The 20717-nt window shown below is 41.7% G+C and overlaps 1 protein-coding gene across 10 annotated transcripts in view; it reads left to right on the top strand.

Annotated features, from left to right (window-relative positions):
• LOC102293975 (adhesion G protein-coupled receptor L3) overlaps positions 1 to 20717 on the top strand; it is a 274148-nt gene that overhangs the window by 148702 nt on the left and 104729 nt on the right. For 8 of the 10 annotated variants that reach the window (XM_042224359.1, XM_042224362.1, XM_042224360.1 and 5 more), the window contains 2 exons: positions 261 to 1070; positions 17175 to 17525. In XM_042224359.1, coding sequence (XP_042080293.1) covers positions 261 to 1070; positions 17175 to 17525 — 1161 coding nt within the window. The remainder of the gene's footprint in view (positions 1 to 260; positions 1071 to 17174; positions 17526 to 20717) is intronic. The other 2 variants (XM_042224361.1, XM_042224358.1) reach the window with 1 other exon arrangement.

Below are 20717 nucleotides of genomic sequence, written 5' to 3'. Positions count from 1 at the left end.
CACTGGAGACACTGTTGGAAATAATGACAAGGCTCATTGTGGGTTGGGGTTTTTTTGTTATTGATTGTGTTCTGTTTAATTTTAGTAATAAAATCCAAATAATTCTAACTATCAGTGTTCTTCACGCAAATCTTTTTTGTATCTGCTTTTCTTCTAAAACTGCCCATCTTAACACAGATTTCAACCTGTTCAATTTTGTCTCTGATTCGTCTGTTTAATACCTGCCAATGTAACTCTGTAATTGTCTTTCCCCATTTTTGGCTCCTCAGTATTCCTGTGCCCAGGGCTTCTGCGGAGGGTGTACCAGAGCGAGCATCTCTTTGAATCGGACCACCAGTCCGGAGCTTGGTGCAAAGACCCTCTTCAAGCTTCGGATAAGATCTACTACATGCCTTGGACACCCTACCGCACGGACACCTTGACCGAATACTCATCCAAAGAAGACTTTGTCGCTGGAAGGCCGACAACGACCTACAAGCTTCCGCATCGCGTTGACGGAACGGGCTTTGTGGTCTACGACGGGGCGCTCTTCTTCAACAAGGAGCGCACACGCAACATTGTCAAGTTTGACCTGCGAACTCGCATCAAGAGCGGCGAGGCCATCATAGCCAACGCCAACTACCACGACACGTCGCCGTACCGCTGGGGAGGGAAATCAGACATTGATTTGGCTGTTGACGAAAACGGCCTGTGGGTGATTTACGCGACCGAGCAGAACAACGGGCGGATTGTGATCAGCCAACTCAATCCCTACACACTGCGCGTTGAGGGAACCTGGGACACGGCGTATGACAAGCGTTCGGCATCCAACGCCTTCATGATTTGCGGAATCCTTTATGTGGTGAAGTCGGTGTATGAGGATGATGACAATGAAGCGACGGGAAACAAGATCGATTACATCTACAACACAGAACTCAGTAAAGACGGCTTCCTGGACATCCCTTTCCCCAACTCCTATCAGTACATTGCTGCTGTGGATTATAACCCCAGGGACAATCTGCTGTATGTTTGGAACAATTACCACGTTGTCAAGTACTCTCTTGATTTTGGAGCATTGGACAACAGGCTAGGTAAGTCCAGCTTCTTTATTTTTCATATACATGAAATGGCACTGAAAGACTTGAAGGTGTAAGAGAATCTGAATGCATAGGAACATCACATGAGCAGTGGATTTGATTTGCACACATAGAATTTGAAATGAGGATCTCATTAAATTTGAATTTGAATTGTTACTTTTTTTTCTGCAATGAAACAATGATGCAATTTCAGATGGCAGGCACGTAGCAGAATCCTAGCCTTCTGGCTAGGTGTCATTCCCAGTGTGTTTATCAATGTTTGATCAAAATTTGACCAGTGATTCCCAGCGTATTATTTTTTTATCCACTACCCTTTCATTTTAAAAATAAGCCGTAAAAGCATTCTGATGTCAACGACTTTCAGACGTGCCCTCCTTTTCATGCGTCTGATTCCATCTGAATGAGTCACTTTTCCATAAAAGTCATGGCGGCTTCAGGTTGAACCTACTAACGTTTTTGTATTGCATTCACCGCTGAATGCAGTCACATTAATGGAAAGGCACGTACAAGACAAGTACTGCATATGTGTCTCATTCATATATTCAGATCACTGAAAGATATGATTTTGAGAGCGTGCTAAACAGCAGAAACATGAAAAAAAATCTAATTAATTAATCTCGCAGAAATCTAAAGGAAGTCTTTTTTCAGACCCTGAGCTGTCACAGAATCACAGTTTATGAGCTGAACTTTAATAATCATCTTATTTTGTTACTACACTTTGCCTCCCTTCCCTTCTACAATAACCACATAGACTGTGTATCACTTGCGGTCATGTAGTACATAATATTGGATGAGCGACTATATGAGGAAGCTGAATGCAACAATGACCTGTCTGGGTTCATAGTGAGCTCATTGCTATACGATCTGACATGCCTACCGGGATGTCAAACTGAATTTACATCAAGGGCCAGATGCACTCTACTTTGAACTTACTGTAAGAAAAGTAAATTTCTTTAAAATTTATTGGAATTTCCAACCCTTTAATTGTTTATCTGTTACTTAATTACTTTGGTGTAGCATGAATGACAATTCAAGCTTAAAATTGATGAAAATACAGTTAAAATGTCAAGATCTTTGAACTCCGTCCAGATTGGACTCGAGATTGGGTTGATTCTGTCCCCCGGGCCTTATGTTTGACACCCCTACTCTGGGCGATGAGTGATTTTACTTTACTAATGACTCTTTTGATCTCACACCAGCTATTTTTAAACTTTTTATTAGCGTGTTTGTTCTGGCCGACACTTTTTTTATGTGTTGCGTGAAGAACAGCTTGGCACGGCACGTCTTGTTTTTGTCGGATTTTGGTCAAACACTGATAAACATATGCATTTATACTTAAAGAGTGTGTGGGCTAGTGGCAATTGGCTGTGGGGTATGGTGCTCAGTGTATTTTGATTCGTCCCAAATTGGAAGCGAAGCACAGTTTAACACATGGCGACATACTGCAGACAGATGACTATTAAAAACTGTGCCTAGCATAAATCTAAGCACCATTTTTAGCATTCATATGATGTGTTTTCTTTCATCACATGTAACAATAGGAGAAAAGATTTTTCAGGCACAGAAATAATAATTCTATTGTCTTAAATTCTCAGGCGCGTCGCACATTTTCTGTTTAACTCGAGAGTTTTTCCGCACATTCTTTAGCCACAGGCTTAGGGCTTTTATTCAGTCTGGCTGTTGACTTTGAAAAAGGAACAAGTGACTGCTCACATTAAACTTCCCAGAACTCTTTTGAAAAGTCTAATTTCTCCACTCCATTGTTCTTTTTATAAATTGGTGCTTGTTGGGAAGCATAAAACGGAGAAAAAGAACCTGTTTTGACACACCAAGGTAATTCTTTGCGCTATCTCATCAACAGCTCCAGTCAAAAATGTCACAAGTTATTTGACTGTGAAATCCTTACTCCTGCTTTCTCCTCTGGAGCTTTATTCTACCTGCCGCTTGCCAGTTTAATTTATTTTCTTTAGCTGGCTGCTACTTTTCTCAAATTTTTTATTTTTATTTTTTTACACATCGAGTCGCGCTCCAGCACACCCTGTAATGCATTCATTCTTTCAGTGGCCGTGCTTACAGCGTTCACTTGTGACGATGCATGACTGTCCAAAATGTAATATGTCGTAGTTAAGGACCTTAGAGTGGTGTTATGTGCTTTTTATATTAGATGGTTCGGCGTTTATACGCAGTGGTCACACATTTCTGTCATGTAGAAACTTGCAAGTGCAAAGTCTCAGCAGCAGACTTCCAGTGAGAAGTGTTTGATTGTGTTATTGGCTGCTGTTGCAGAACAGGCTGCCCTCCAAAGAGTCTGCTGCATAAATATAGATAGTAAAATGTTGCATTAAGTGAATGGATGGAGTTGCAGAGCAAATATAAACGTCAGATAAACAGACTGATCGAGGAATGAAAGAGTGATTGAATGGGCTCCAGAGTAAGGAAGGATACAGACTTAATCTGAATAAAGCGCTGGCTGTTAGCTTCCACACGGTTGCCTCTCACGAGTAGCCTAATTTTAAGATGGCAGGATAGTCACAACCACATTGTTTGAATCAGCATCGGCGTACCACTTCACTGCACACAAATTAGTCTGTGCTCGCAGCTGTATTGCATTGTTTCTTCCATTAATTTGCTAGTCCGGTGAGGATGCGCAAAGAGGAAACCTGGAAACATCTGTCAGAGAAAAGCACAACGATGAACCAGCTGAGAAAGTGTGGAAAATGAGGATATGATTCCTTTTGATGCAACAATGTGAGTTGTTTTTAAGCTAAAAAGAAATGCTAAGTGTTAGTTGTAGTTCATTCTGAGTCATTGTTGTCATTCAGCGAGCGGAGAACAAATGATTCGATGAACCACAGAACACTAGAGAGTCAAAAGCCGATGTAGTCTCTTCCTTTTCCTGCAAACATGAGCTTCTGAAATTTGATCCAGTGTCATGATCACAGTGCCTGTTAGCGCTTACAGAAAGGTGTCATTCTCTGATCGCACTAACACAAGCTCATTTCCACTTGTGCTTCCACTTCCACGAGCATGCCTGACCTGCCACAGCAGTGGAGCATGGTACATGGGCAACAGAGCAGCAGATACATGGCCAGACCCACAGCTGGGGCTCCATTGCCGTATGCCCAGGGTACAGCACATGTTACGGGGGGAGTAGGTTGGGGCAGGGGCATGATGACTGGAATTGCCAAAACCACATTACAACCTTAAAAAATGTGTCCAATTTAAAAAATCTACAAATTAGGTTGGATGTGCACACTGGCTGTGAGCTTCACTTAATTGTCCACTTGCAGCCTCCTCAACAAGCCGACCAGTATTTTGATCCAGACAGGATCTTTTTAAAGACAGATGATCCATGCACAAGTGTGCTCGTCTGATAATTAATTTCATTAACTTGCAGTAGAAAGTGTAGCTTTTAGTAGGCAGATATAAAAGCTATGTTATCACTTTTCATGATCGCATTCAATGCTGATTATGTGAGGACAGCTGAAATAAATTTGCTGTGTAAATATTTTTAAAGCATAAATGAAAATAAAGCTTGAGGATAACACTACATGAATGGTTAGTAACAAGCAAGCAAACAAGAAACTAAAAAAAAAACATGGTGGTAAATGGAAAATATTACAAAGGCCAAAGCAACCTCTCTAGAGCATGTTGATCTGACAGTAGCTGACTCTCAACTATCCATCAGCCAGCGCTTCAAATTCACCTTTTGTAGTGTTTTTCACCTCCTCCATCACTTTGCGATTCAGCTCAATCATCTCCTTCACTGAGGACAGACTTCACGGGATTGTTTTAGGACTACGAAGATTGCCGCCCAGCAAGTTGAGGAGCTGCATGAAATTAGTATCAACGCTGTTAGTTGAAGACCAGGCAGCCAAAAGAAAAAAAAAAAAAAAAGAAATCCTTGAAAAATTGATGTTCCAATGAAACCAAATATGTCCCATCACATGGACAATTTTCTTACTGAAGGACTGCCACGGGTAACAACTGAAAACAATTACTCCTCTCAACTGCTTTATGTTTACTGTCATTGGTTCTCATCCAACAAAGTGCTAATGAATAACCCTGAAACAGATCCTGAAATGGTTCATTTGGAAATATACCAGTTTTTAGGTTTGTACCTTGCTTAGAAAATACCAAATCAAACATATTTTAACTAACAGTTTCAACTAGTACGACCCATCTCAGCTGGACTTTACGCTAATCAGCAAAGGTAATTATGCTAACATGCTAAACGACATGTTAGCATATTATTCACTTAAAAAAGACCTCCTTTAGATAAACAAACACGATAACTAATTATCGTTTGTATTTTGATGCTACTGTGTTCTCACTATATACTGGAGTGTATACTGGGGTTAAATATATTTAACCTCGCTCCTGATTTTTAGCACTGCATGTAGCGCAAACAACAGTCAAGTCAAAAACGGACTTTTACTTTGCGGGTTTTCATCCAACGCAGTAGAGACAACAGAAATGACACTGTGTAGTTCTGTTCTAACTATTCATTAAGTCACTAAGGATCACTGTTTCAAAGAGAAGACTGCCATTAATTAAATAAAAGAACAATAAAGTAGATTCAGAGCATCAGAAGACACACAAAAGCTGATGTTGGAATTTGGTGTAATGAATTGTGCATTTGTTGGCTTTACAATTTGTTGGCTTTACATTCTTGAATGAACAGATCAACCCTAACTTGACCGCAATTCCCTGCGTCATATAAAACATGCGACCCAAGATGCTGTAGAACAGGTTACAGAGCTGAGTCATTTTCACATATTTATTGACTCTCAAGCTACAAATTTCTGAGCAGATCTCAGTAAATGTAATAAAGTTGCTTCATTTACCGTCTGTAACTTTGCAAATTGTGGGTAAAAGAGAGGCAGCGCACTGCAAACAGTGCTCCGCAGGAAATCAGAAAATATCCATTATCAAAGCAGACTGTTTTCTTACTCTCGCAGCAACGTTAAGTGGGAGTGAAATTTAAATCTGGCATGTTATGCTATTTGTATTTTTATGTTTAGTTTGATCACCTGTCTGTGAAGAGGAATATATGAGATTATTATGCATATTAATTTAATTTAAAAAACACATTGAAATGTTCTTGTAAACTGTGGTTATGATTAAGTTTTGGAATCTTCTAGTCGTAATTAATAGTTCACAATTATTCTATAAACATTGATTGATGTAATAAATATTCTAACAGCTTTCAGAATATATAAGATCTCTCTAGTTCATGATTTATTACCGTGCTGGGAAAAAACAACAAACAATAAAAGGACCCCTCTTGACAAATGATACCCTGCCTCTAATTGTAATACTAAATTCTTAAGTCATTACAACAGTTTAAAACCAAACAATGAGACATGTATATCCCAAAAGCTTTAAAAAAAAGTGCCCCTGCTAGCAAACTAGCTAGCTAGCTAAGTGAGATGCTAGCTAGCATCTCACTTAGCACCCATGCTACGCAAATATCCCTCTCAAAATTATCTGTTAGTATCTTCCCTTATGCTGCCAAGATGGCAATCATCTTGAAATATATACAGCTGTTCACAATACTATTTTTTTAACCTTTTTTTCTTTTTATATGTTCTTAAATACACTTATGTAAGCCTAAACATGGAAGCACGTGATTTCCTTTTGCAGTATGTGTCTTGATCTTAGCGATGAATATTTTTGCGTAGCTCGCTTCCAATGAAGTTATCTCCACAATGACGGTATCAGTTACAAAACTATAAAAGCTTTTTTCCTGACAAACTTAGCTGTGGAAAAGACTTTCTCCAGGCCTCGACTTTACCAGACTAACCTCTGTGCTGTCTGCCACAGTGAGCATGAGGCGCTCGCTGCATTAACTCCACAGGACAGGAAAGGCAAGGGCAGCCACATGAGAAAATTTGCCTCAGCCTCTCTCACCTGCTGCTGCTGTCTGTAGCAGTAACATACCATCCATAAGTTAATATTCCAAGCTGCTTCCACAGCCTTTTTATGCTGACGTAACACCAAGACCCTTGGAGATTTCTATGTTTAGCCTCACATCATCGATTAAACATTATAATGGTGTGTTTGTTGTGAATGGCTTTAATTATGCCTGATTATGACACTTTACAGAAATCAGCAGTGCCTCTGTGGTCTTTGATTCATCTTGCCGTTTTAGTCAAACACCCTCTCATGTCTGCGTGTGTCGCTGCGCGAGTGACTGTTTTCGTCGACTCATGATTGGTGCATTTGATGTGGCACAGTTGGTGTCATGGATACATTCATTGTCTGACAATCTTGTAATTCTGCCACATGTTGCCATCTGGCCCAGGCACAACGCCAGCCCTGCTGGCCTGGAGAGAGTCAGCAGACGTGACACCCCGACCTTCATGCCGAAACAGCCAATGTTTTGGACGTTCGGGCCATCTTGGCTCTATTTGGAAGAGCCTGACACATGCTAAATTGATTAAGACTGTCTAAGCAGTAAATGCAGGCTGGCAAAGTCGCTGCAAATAATGTGAGTGTGACTCAGTGTGCTTTTAAAGGCAACAAACTGTTGTCCTTTCTGTTCCACTGCTCATGTGCTTGGCTTAGAATAACTGTCATCACTTTTTTCTGCTTTTTTTTTTACAAGCTATTATATAGATTCAGAGATACCCTGCATTTGTCATATATCATCATAGTTTTTTTTTTATCCTTACAATGCTTTGAGGAATATAATGCTGAGCAATTCAAACCAAATGCTACCGTTCCATAAAAATGCAGCCTTTTGCTTGCTGAATGAAGCCCTTTTTGATGTTGGGGCTTAGGAATGTAGGCTACATGCTTATTTGCAGGCGAGGCACTTATCACATGCCTGGTGCACCTCTCGCAGAGGGCAATTTTCTTCGAGGGAAAGTGCAAGGTTTAGGATTATAGTCGAAAATGATTTTTCTAACACGTGTACGCAAATCTGTGCACCCAACCCTGATGTTGCACATACACAAACTTATGCACAAATTCTTCTAGCAAACCCTTTAATGCCGCAACACAATGGCCTTCTGTTAGTAATGCAGCTTTAGATTTTTTTTGCACTGAGAGAGCGAGCTCGTTGTCGTTGTTTAAGAGATGTTTTTGGATGTTTCACAGCAGGGCTAAAAACAAATTGTGATATATTAGCAAATATAATTGCTGTGACCATTTTTCTGAGACTGAATTAGGGGAGACCTTTGAGCAGGTATGCCCATGTTTCAGGTAGTTTACAATGTGCCATGTGCTCATACCCTCTCTGTGATACCCTATTATATATCATATGCGTCTCTCCTCCTGACTGGTCATCCATCACTGGCCTTGGCGGCTCTGCCTTGATCCAGAAATCATACACAGATCACCTGTGTAGTGAGAGAGGTGGCAGGCAATCCCTCAATTAAGGCCAACAACCAATCCATCTCTCCCGACGTTTGCAGAAATGGGAAAAAAATATATAAATAAAGTCACAGTCAAAGTTCTTTGCAAGACAAATATTTGTGATTTCTCGCATTGTTTGTAGTGTATGCATTTGGGTGTTTTAGTTCCGGGATCCTTTCCACCACATCTCGTCTTTTATAACTCCTCATGTGTGATTTTATGTGAGTATGTGTGTGGAAACTGGTTTCTCTAGAGCCCCCCAAAATTGCCACAGTAAATTTAACAGGCTTGGTAAGCTCGGTGGCCCACAAGCTCAAAGTGATTTATTTTGGCCAATCAACCGAGTAAATCTGATTGGAGGCTTCTAAAGCATCTTTAACTCTCTTTATCACCAGTGTCAGATTGGCCGTATCCATTTGGCCCTTTCTGCTGTTGGTTGACGGTATTTTGAGAAGCTTTGCTCTTTTTCTTTTTCTTTGGCAAACGGTGGGACCTTGGAGGAGCGTGCTTTTCCTTTAGTGATTTCGCAATTCCCTCTGCGCGTGTCCTCGCACCTTACTTTTTCCTCTTTCTGCCTTCCCTGATATGTTTGACGATGTTTGGCTGTGTCACTAGCCACTAGAGACTCAAGGTTTGGCTCTAAGGATAAAAACTCATTCCAGCATTCTTCCTTGTAGCTTGATGCTAAATATTGGGTTTCTGTGCACTGTGAGTTTGAATGCAACCCTATCACAGCACTGTCTTTCATACTGTAGACATGTAGACTTGGAACAGATTTGCATACTTCTTATTACCACGCTTCACTGGTAGGGCGAATTGAGCGCCTTTTCGAGATGTGAAAATATAAATGTAGAGATTAAATTCAGAAGATCCTGTTTTGCAAATGCATATAAGCTACATTCACATTAGGCAAAAACACTGCTTGTTTACTGCACAGCTGTGTGGCTAATTCATCCTTCAGTACTTCAGGATAGCACATTTGCAGGCAGACTTAGCTCATATCTCTTCTGTCATTTACCTCAAACACAGTGAGTGTCTCTCCGGGCCCGTGTCCATGTGTGCATACATATCAGCCCGGTGCATACGCTTCTCCCAGCACTGTGTGACCTCCATCGATGCCCTCTCAAGTCCTGGGAAGAGAGCTCGGGAATGAGAAATTAATTGCCAAACAATGCATGGCTCCCATCCATTATGGTTCTCATCATGTCAGATGATATCGAAGCATTACCGGATGTCTGGCTGCATAATTTACTGCACCTCCTCCCCACCAACACCCACAGCAGCAGCAGCAGCCCCGCACCCACAGCCCCAGTTACACTCCCTGATGGATTTGTAGGTTTGTCTCAAAAGGTTCCATTTAATGGCAGGACGACTTTCATCATAATTATCATCATTTTATTTTCAACCCATTCCCCTCAACTCATGAGGACGTGTAGCATTTCAGTGGGATTGTATGACATAAACATTAGGGAAATGATCAAATGAAGAGCTGAGTGAATAAAGCCGTGAAAGTAATGGCTACTGATGTTGTGTTATGAAAGAGATGCTACTGCTTTTATTATTTTTCTCTGCATAGATGGAAAAAAAAAATGTTCCAAGATAAAATTTTACATTATGATTCTGATTTATGATCGCTTAGCTGTTGTCTGAATGAGTGAACAAGACAGTTCTCTTTGCCATATCAGGTTAGAGCCACATTGGGATGTAATCTCTTCATTTTACATTAAACATTTTGTCTTACATTTAGAAACATCAACTAAATGTGCTTAAAGTGAAGCTAAAGAGTCATAAAGTTTATTTCTTTTGAGCCTGCTAGCATGACATGCAGCATTGATGTATGTTGACTTTTATGACTATCAATTTAGTTCAATATCCATTTCTACAGAGAAGCTGCAGAAAGCTGATTCAAACTTGTTGGACTTGTCTGAAATTAGAAGTTTGTTTTTTTTTGTCTAGAGTTTGATGAAAATATTGATGGCCGTAGCATGAAGCTTGCTAGCTTAGCGTAAGCCCTGCTAACAGGTGTGACTCTCTCCTTGAAGGAAAATTAAATTTAAGCACCTTTTAAAGCTTCCTAGACAAAAAAAAATCCTATCATATTAAATCTACTGCAAGTAATCAAGGGGCTAACTAGCAAGCTCTGCAGTTTAAGCGAGCTACATAGCAAATTTTTAACCTATCTTGCTCAAAGACGAATGCACTTATGCCACAGTGAGGTATCCATGGTCCTCTGTCTGACCACCCACAAGTCTGTGGTCACAGTTAGTCAGACTTTAATTATAGTTAATCACCAAATGGATTTTCACCCAAATTATGCTCAAGCTCACATTTGTTATTCTCAGTAGATTTCAGTTCTCATTACTTTGTGCAATAAAACCAACCAACGACAAGAAAACTCGCTTTTTTTCCACAAATTACAATTAGCTACTATTAGCTACTCTGTTAAGCTAATGAACTGTTAAGAGCCACCATGTTCTGGTTTGTCTTGATGCATGCTGCCCAAACAAGACTGCAGTCTTATGCATTGCTTCAAACAGGAGAAACAAATAATCAAGACTTTTAAATTGCAAGTATATCACACGGGAATGTTAACATTTTTTTTTGTTTTGTTTTTTAACACCAGTTCAACAGATTAATTGGAACTGATTAAAAATGTCGTGTACACTACCTCATTTCCTTGAAGAATCCAAAAGCTTTGCCTTCAACATGGTACCCAACAATGTCCAACTTGGGTGGACATCACAGCCACACTGTAATTTGCTCAAAAAGATCTTCTCACTTTTACTTTATACCTCCTATTTCTACAAAACAGTGCTGATGTCATAAAAAAAAGTAAGACGCAGACGAATTTGCAACGTGAAAGCAGCGCTCTCAGAACAAACATCCAAATGACAGAAGTATCATTATGGCCTGCTAACAACCTTGATCGTGGATTCTGGCTTCACGTACGATTCAGTCTAAAAATATAGCAGCTCACAGAAATCTCATTTCACACGCTTTAAACAAACTTGAAGAAAGTTAATGGGTGACATCACACATAGACTGTCCAAAATTTACTACAGCCCGGCTGAAGACGTAACGCATAAGGGTTCAAATGCTAAAATTAGGAGGTAATTGGGTTCAGCGCGAGGCTGGAAGTGTCACTCTACTGGCTGATGCTCGTTTCATTTTTACCCCCAAAAGCCCTTTCCAGCTCTTTTGATCTCGAGTCTGCAGAAGTTTCTCCGAGACGCAAGTCTGCTCACGGTGCGGAAAGGCACGTCACATGAACCGGATCCATTTCATAATAGCATAGCAGGTTTTTTTTTCCTGGAGCAAAGTAGAGCGGGCTTATCTAATTGTGGGAGCCACGAGCCCTGGGATACAGAAAGAGAGGCTAATTAGTTAGAAATGAATGCTTTGAAATGAAGCACAAAGCTCTATGTGTGGTGGAAACAGGCTTCACACGTTCGGCGTGGGGCGTGGGGCAACAGAAGCGAGGTGTAAATGATGAGTGCAGCTTGCGTTTCAGTGAGAGTAGAAGTCAGAGTGCCCACAGAAGTTCGCTACTATCCTATGAATGAAAAGGTGGCTGGTGGTGCACGAACATTCGGGACGTTCAGGAGCCCTCAAGCTTAGAAAGCAGGAGCAGCTCGTAGCTCTTATTCTTTTTAATCAACTTTGCAATGCCTTTGAGAACGCATCGAAGCTTAAATATACAGAAGAGGAATCACTTTGAGGTTTGATGTCATTTTATTGAAGCCGAAGAGGACGCTGAAGTGCCTGCTTTGTTTCATGAATCGAGAGGTTGCTGGCATTGGAACATACTTATGGCCTTATTCCCGAGGAATCTTTGCGGTATTCCGCATCATTATAATGTGGAATCTTTTCATACAAAGATCGCTGTATAAAATATCTGGGTAATAAAAGAGTTACTCCAGTTCATTAAGAGACTCAAACCAAAATGTGACAAGCCCTTCATATCGTCCCGTAAGGTCACAGAGTAGTTCCTCGGGGCATACCAAAGACCTGCTCGCATCGTTTTCCCCCCCTCTCGCTCTCTCGTTGTCACTTTGAATCGAATGGGGAAGCTGGCGAAAGCAAAACAAAATGTCCTTGTGTTGTCTCCAAGGCGATAGTGCCTGCAGACTGTGGCTGCTGTCTGCTGCTGCTGGCTTTTCTCTTTTTTTCTCCTGTGCTCATCGCATGGAAAAGATATTTAAGTTTGCTCAAGGACACTTTCTTCTCTTTCATATGTGTGTGTGTGTGTGTGTGTGTGTGTGTGCAGGCATATTTAACATGCAGTATGTAGACAGGACATTCTGAAAAATAATTTGACGGTGGACTCAACGGGATCAAATGGAAGAATGGAATTACATTCCAGACGAGGTTCCCAGTGACTTTAAATTAACCTCATGCCGTGATGGTTATATCCTCCAGTCATATTTCTCTGTCGTATCACCGGCAGCATTCAGGGAGGTGGCACGATGAGTTTTATCATCACTATTCTAAAAGAAATAGTAAACTAAAGAGATCTTATGGCCTCTGACTTCGAGAAGCAGTTGGCGTTTTTCAGTTTTTTGGCAGTGTTTGTTGACAAAATATTCAGAAGGCTATTGCACACGACATAAAATTTGTCATTTCTCCATTTTCATTTGTGTACGCGGGTTTAGCGTCTAAGCAGAGTCGTGCAGCACAACATCCTTTATGCTTAAAGCGTGAATTTCACCCCATCGGCTACTTACTCGGAAAGATTTTCACAGATTCAACTTACGGCAGACAAATAGCTACAATCTCATTTTCAAAACAAGCTGTCCTCCGAAATGAATAACATTAGTCTGGGCGATGAGTGTGCCAGAACCATCTATAAGAAGTAACACCGAAAAGCTACTAACATAAAATATAGAGAGGTTGTATTTTGGGGGGGTATCTTTACCTTGGAAAGAAAGTCAGTACATCACCTCCTTTTACGCTGTGTATAAAGAGAATAGTTTACAGGGGAAATCTGACCGAATCTCACAGTCGTGCAGTCTTTTAAATTAGTTGTCGTTATTTATTGATGAGCTTTGAGCCTCTTTTGCTATCAGTGCTAACACTCCTGTAGTGTTTTACTTACAAATCTATGTGTGCATTAGAGGCCAGCTGATTTATCGGCAGATTGATGTTATTAAATCTGATCAAACATTAGCTATTCAGGCATTTGTAAAGGCCAGCACTGCAACTTTGCTGTTGGCAACTTGTATTTGGAGTGCGACGAACACAACACCTTGATTATCTAAGTCAGCAGTCCCCAACATTTTTTGCGCCACTTAATGGTTTATGTCCGACAATATTTTCATGGACCGGCCTTTAAGGTGTTGCGGATAAATATAACAAAATAAAACCAGTACCGGTACCAGAAAAAAGAAAATTTATGCATAACACATGGGAAAAGACCGAGGGAAACTGAATTAACGATAAAAACAATAAAAAAAATAAAGATATAAAAACCGATAAAAAACATGAAAACCATAAATTTCACACCCGAGCATCAACTTTCGCGGCCCGGTACCAAACAGCCCGGGGGACCGCTAATCTAAGTAGTTGGGGAGAACGTAACCCAATAAATAAATAACCACATCTAGCAACTGTTTGGTAAATCTGTATTTGGTGTGGCTGAAATAAAAATTATAATGAAAATATCATCCGATATCACCAAATATCTGTATCGTCTGAAAAATCCTATATCGTTCAGGGTCTAGTATGCATGCACGTTTTTGGAGGTGGTACAGAATATTCCTATTCCTTTTCCCAATTGCCTATTCAGTCTGGTTCTTACCAAGCAACACGAGCCCAACATAACATTGGATAGCCTCCAGCACACCTGCGACCCTGAATGAGATAAGCAGAAAAATTAGATGAATGGAACAGCGTAATTAAATCCTGCCATCACATACTTAATACCACTTTGTTTTCATGTGAGAACTGTACAGGCTTTTCAGGGTTTCGGCGCTAGCATCTAATCCTTTAAAGCATTAGCTATGTGTGTCTTTTATATACAGTCTATTACCAACAGGAGCTTTAGCCCTCTTGAGTGCACTAAAACAAATAATGGATCAATTTATTGCTGATTACATTCATTTTTTTTTAAATTCTAGCATGAGTCATACGAGGAAGAATGTACTCCTCTGTATATTTACTCAGCAAAGAATTACCTCATTATCCATTTACAGTAGTGTGCTTACATTAGTCTGCATTTATAGGTGTCTAAGCAAAAAACACGCCCTCGGCAAAATCCCTCACGGTCACAATCACTTCAGTATCAGCATTCCTGACCAGTACAATCATCCCCTTATCCTAACAGGCCCCTCAGCACACCTGTTTAGCCACCGGCTTATCTTCGCCGGCGCACTGTGACCTTTGCTGACCCCCATATGAGCTGTGAATATCCATGATCAGATTCCCATCAGGTGCTCTAATGGTTTTTCTTTTACAACACGCAGTTTTAGCACCTCCAGCTGATTTCGGTTATCCTGAGATTGATTGTGCTTCCCCTTTTCCAGGGTTTGGCGTATCGTATACGAGGTCATTTCTTCTCAAATACAGATATGAATACGCGTAAATGAGTTATCTCATAAATAATGAAATAAATAGACTGGTGGTGCCCTTGAAGATATTTCTTCGTCCCATTTCCACGATGATCGCAGCTGAAGGCTGCTGCGGAGCAGATTGATGACGCCGGTTAATAGGGGATGTAGGATGTAAATGGGGATGTCTTGGTCGGCTGGTGGAAATGCTAAATAAGTATTTGAGCATTCGTGTGGTTTCTCTAAAGCCCTGTTGACGGGTGGCAGTGTCAGTTTATGATGCTGACGAGGGCTGGCGTGTGTGACTGTACATTTGTGCTGGGCTTATTTTAAGCGCTTGCACCCATATCCACTTCTGTGACAGCCTGCTGTTTGAAATGTTTGTGTTTCCCACTTACCACTGTTGTCTGCTACGTGCGCTAATTTGTGTTGTTTTTGTTTTTTCCTGCCTGCGATAGAAATTTGGAAGTTGTAAAAGCTGCATTATCGGGTAGTCGGGAGTAAATAGGCTCTGCGTGCCTTTAGTTCACATTGCAGCTCAATGAGGTTCTTGTTATAGTTCCGCTTTACTGATGGAGTGCCTCCACAGGAGTGTCCAAGGTACCTGCAGATCTTGAAAACACAACAAACTCTTTTGTTAGCGGGAGAAGACAAATACTCAATCAGTCTGGAACTCTCGCCGCGGCGGCAAACTATTTAATCAACCGTGGCTGTCGTCGAACGCTGTTAAGCGTTAAATGCATTGACTGCTGATAGAAGTCGGATGTCATTACAGCCTCCGGGGGCTTCTGCGTCCCCAACAGCGGCGCTAATTTATGCTGTCTTATTTTGCTCCTACCAAATTTACCATACAGAGAAATTGTCCGATTGTAAATTGAATCAGAGGGAATTGCGTTTCGAGGAGGATGGGAGGGAGGGGGGTGTCTGTTATCTGAGCTCTCCGGGACGCGTGACGTCCATTACGTGTGCCAACCTAAAATCGACCCTCATTACATTTTGTTTTGCTCTCCTTTCATACAGAGATTAGTACCATTTGTCACTTCTGTCATCTTGATTGTATCTTTGCATTAGTCGGAAACGACAAATGTCACAAATTGCATTTTTTTTCTTTTTGCTGAGGTCCAAATTGTGTGGGTGTGTGAGAGAGAGAGAGAGAGAGCGAGAGCACTCTCATTTGTTTAAAGAGTCTACAGCAAGCTTTCTTCTTTCGAATCGCTTTCAGTAATAAGATCACGACATACAGAAACGTCAGGGTAGCAAAAATAGCACTGTATAAAGAATAATACAGATTATACATATTATTAAAATAGAGTAAAAATATTCCATTGGGCATATTTTTGTAGACTAAAGCCAAGCTTTGGAAAATGCATTATGAAGCATGGCCTCCCCATGTGTCCTCTGACCTTCTCTGGCTTAATCGAGTCCACGCATTCATAAAAAGCCTGTAGCTAAATTAATTTGGGACCTCTATTTTCCAATCAGGGGCCCAAGGGAAAGCTTCTAAAAGGGACAGGATGGATGAGAAGATGGCGTGATTGATGACAGGGAGTCAAAGAGCGGTATGTGCTTTTGAGTAGGAGGAAGAGGATTACCGAGCCGGTGTGCGAGCACATCTCGGTGCACGCCGGTGTTATGATAGCCTTTGTCCCCCAACAGCTCAGGCAAACAGCGTCATTAGCAAAAACCTCCTGGAGTGTAACCGCAGGGAAGACTCGCATGCAGGAAACAGGTATTTCAGTTTGTCCCGGCTGACCTCGAAATAGCACGGAGCTACAAAACCCGGGTATTGACTCGCAGAGATATGCCCTCGTCAACAGCCGCATTTAGACTACACAGCTGGAAGTTTGTGTAGTGTGTGTAAGCTTAGCCGACGGGGGTCTAGAACTAGACCAAACGCACACACGTGTAAGTCACACCTGCCAGTTCCAGTTGATCCTCTTTGAACTGTTTTCTTTCAACTGACACATGGAGAAGGAGGAAAGAATAAACCCACATGCATACACTCAGGCTTGGTTTTTTTTCTACCTGCACCAAAATAAATTTTCTCTCAGCGACACAGACGGAGTAAAAAAAATTATTAAAAATTAAATTAAAAGCAAAATTATTTGCTTTCAAGTTTCTTAAATTTTATTTTTTACATTTGAATTCATCGGCTCACTTTGTCGTCCCCTTTCTCTTTGTCGTTTCCTAGAAACGTCCTCCTCGATAATGGTGTACATGGATACCACGACCACAACAACGAGGACCTCCACCAGACCTCCTGTTACCACGACAACCACGACATCCAGGACCACCACCACCAAGGTGCCCGCCACGACGCCTTTCGTGGTCCAGTCACCACGAACCACGTCGGCAGTGGTGGAACCGTACCAGACGGTCTTGGAAGATTTGGAGCAAGAAGATGTCAACGCGGCCCCGGCCACCGCTAAGCTACCAAATCTTAGGGTGGAGTACTGCAGTCCACTGGTGATGATGGACGTGTCCTGGCCGAGGACGAAGCAGGGAACGTTAGCCAAGATGCCCTGTCCACCTGGATCATTAGGTATTTATATTTATTTATTTTGTCCTGTCTCACTTTACTGGCCGCAGCAGATGGATGTCTAGTTCTGCTTGAGGTTTCTTCCTGTTAAAGGAGGGTTTTTCTTTCCCACTGTCGCCAACTGCTTGCTCATTGAGGAGAATGTAATTGCTGGGCTAAAGCGCCTTGAGACGGCTGTTGTTGTGAATTGATACTGTACAGTTAAATAAAATTGTATTGAATTGAATTGAAGGAAAAGTTAGAGCAGGACTAAGACATGAGCATGTATGGATAGAGCCAGGAACATCTTGTTGCTAGGGGAAAGTGTATATTCCCTGACTAGCTAGCAAGTGGTTGCTGGACTTTGCTAGCTGTTGCTAGGTGAAAAAATGGTTGCAAAGAGGGTGCTGCACCAATACCCTGTTAGTGAGTGTTTGCAAACTAAATCAGCCACAAAGTAACCATGTGGATGGAGTGAAACTTAAAAAAGTTGTGTCTCATCACTGAAACCAACCCATTTCAAAAGGTGCAACTCTTATTTTGAAGGTGAACGACTCCTTTTCAAGTAGTTGCAGAGTTACTGCAGACAAGTTGCCAACTTTTATGCAAACAATGTGTGACTGCAGCAGTCTTATAGCAACCAAAGCAATCTCAAGGAGGTTTCAGTGCAGCATGCTACTTTGCAACTAATTTTTCTAGCAACCTCTGACAACCACTGTCAATACACATTTTTCCCCAGTTACTAGGTTACATGGGGTCAATGGCAGGTCTTTACACCTGAGTGGGGGCTAAGGTAGTGTATTATCGTCCCAATAAACTCAGAGATAAAAAAGTAGTAGCAGCAACTGTAATTACCCATGATATTCGATCTAGACTTCCATAACAAGCCTACCTACGCACAGATAAAATTGAACTTCACGGAAAGAAGGTTCTGGTCAGTGGCCGTCCGCTGCTCCGAGTACTTGGACATGGGTTAAATATAGAGAATTAGTTTCACTACAGGGATCAATAAAAATATATCCTTCCAGGCTGAATTCCTTTACAGTTGCTCGGTACAAATAACATAAGTTATCCCGTGCAGTGTAGGTGATGACATTTTTAGTGCACTCACTTTTAAGGTCTTTCCCCGGAGAAGAGATTTAATTATCTGGTGAAGCTGTTGGCTTGTACGCTGTTTCTGTTGTTGTCGTTGTCATCTTTTCTGTTGTGGATGCTGTAGCATTTGGAACTATTCTCCCAGATCTCTTCATTTTCTTTGGTCAAAACCAGGAAAATAGGTTTGCACGTGCCTCACGCACCTCAGATGGGCGTATGATTTATTCATTGCGTTTCCTGCCGCTTACATAATGCCAGTGACATTACGTCAAATAACGACCTGCAGTTGACCTAATCACTCCCTGCAAATCTCAAAGATTCCCATGTTTAGAGCTGAAAGCGCTCTCCTGATGAGATACGCGGATGTGCTCTTCCTTTGCTTCTCGTCTGTGTGAGGATGTCAGCTCTCTCCTTAGGAGACACAGTCTACTGTGAGCCTCTTTGCCTTGATGTTGTCACCGTGTGTGTTTTGTTTATGTTTACACTCCCCCTGCAGCACTCATTCTCTCGCCTCCTGTCCTCCTGACTCACTCTCTCCTCCTGACTCACTGATGCACGGCTAAAGATAGCTTAGCATCGCATCTGTGTGGAAACTGGTAACCGGCGCGGCGCACAGCCATATTTACTTCTTGTCTCTCAAGGCGCAATTCATGTAATTAATTAGCGGCTAAACACGTTTGCGTTCGGCTCTTTTGAAAGGGCTGCTGCGCTTCATTTGTCAGGCATCGGGCCTTTGTTTGTGCGTGCCTCGTTCGAGCCCCGTCGCCGTATCAATACTAAGAGAATGGAGGCCTGAGTACATCGAGATTAAATCAACGTTGGCCGGCTTTTGATATAAAAGCTTTACCTCAGGAAGTAAAAACTCGGGGGGAGCACTTCATATTTAAATGGAACCTGGCTATGATCAAATTATTTTTTAAGGCCAATCCTCTCGTAATACACGGATGAAGATTATAGTCCATCCATCCATTTTCCATCCAGAGTTCAGGGCCAATCTGTAGCAGGGCCAGATTATGGTAGGAGAAATTAAAGGGGTTACCTACTACATTCATACAGTTGTTGCATCAGCAAAATAACTCAGTGTTAATAATAAATGATTAAAACATAAAACAAAAGCTGTCATGCTTTATATTATACATAGTAGAGTGACATCATAGCCCCCAAATCCTGCTCGAATGCTGGAAAAAGTCTGTTCGTTTCATCAATCAGCACCGAGATTCAGGCCCACACATTTACATACAGTCTTCATTACTGGGTAACACCAGCACCCATCGAGACCTCACTAACAGGCATCACATGGCAAGATAAGAGGCACACATACCCCACCTCCTCTCAGCGCTACTCTTCAAAGCCATTGCACTTCAGACGGCACTGCCAAGCAATACACAACTGTGCGAGCTTCCTCTGCCACTCGTTGAAAGTTCCTCGAGCTCCTCTTCCATGTACCATCACTTCGCCCGCTGTCATCCCCCAGCATTCCTCCGACTCCCTCTTCTTTCTCCCTCTGTCTTTTATGCCCCTTTGCCTCTAAATATAGGCAGAAATACAGAGTCCCTTATCTTATAAACCCATCAAACATACAGCTGTCCAAGGTGGACCGAGGAAGGAAATTATATGTCAGTCAAAAGTTCTATCTGTTAATACCGGCCGTCTCACCCTCCCTTTAAGTACAAGCAAGGGCGATTTAATGTCAGCGTGTAGCCGTGCTGATGTCAGCTATGAAAATACGGGAGCAAATTATTTGAGGCGCGCGGCAGAACGAGTCAACAAGCAAGCTGCATTCCTACATTTCTACCTCGATGCCATTTTGCAGTAACAGTGAGTTCAGCTGAAAGCGATGGTAGGTACAGCAGATTCAGAGGGGCTTAACAGACACTGGTCAGTTTCTGGATGTGTGTTTGTGCTAAAGTCAAAAATGGAGCGTTTTGCAAGGAGCTCACTCACCGGAGCACCTCTCTGTCAGCAGAGAGCCCGTCTTAATTGACCTTCCTGATGAATTCAAGCTAGGGCAGACTTAATTGGTACCTATTTTGGTGCGTTTTCTTGCGTATGCAGGAGCCGAACTGTCACACACATGCAGACGCCGTCTGACTTTTAATGATTAAATACAGACGCCGCGTG

The sequence above is a fragment of the Haplochromis burtoni genome, unplaced genomic scaffold (genome assembly GCF_018398535.1).
Source record: "Haplochromis burtoni strain Fernald_Lab_line unplaced genomic scaffold, NCSU_Asbu1 Contig_136, whole genome shotgun sequence".
NCBI classification, from domain to species: domain Eukaryota; kingdom Metazoa; phylum Chordata; class Actinopteri; order Cichliformes; family Cichlidae; genus Haplochromis; species Haplochromis burtoni.
The sequence above is the reverse complement of the archived record's forward strand: the minus strand, read 5'-3'. Positions and strand labels throughout refer to the sequence as shown.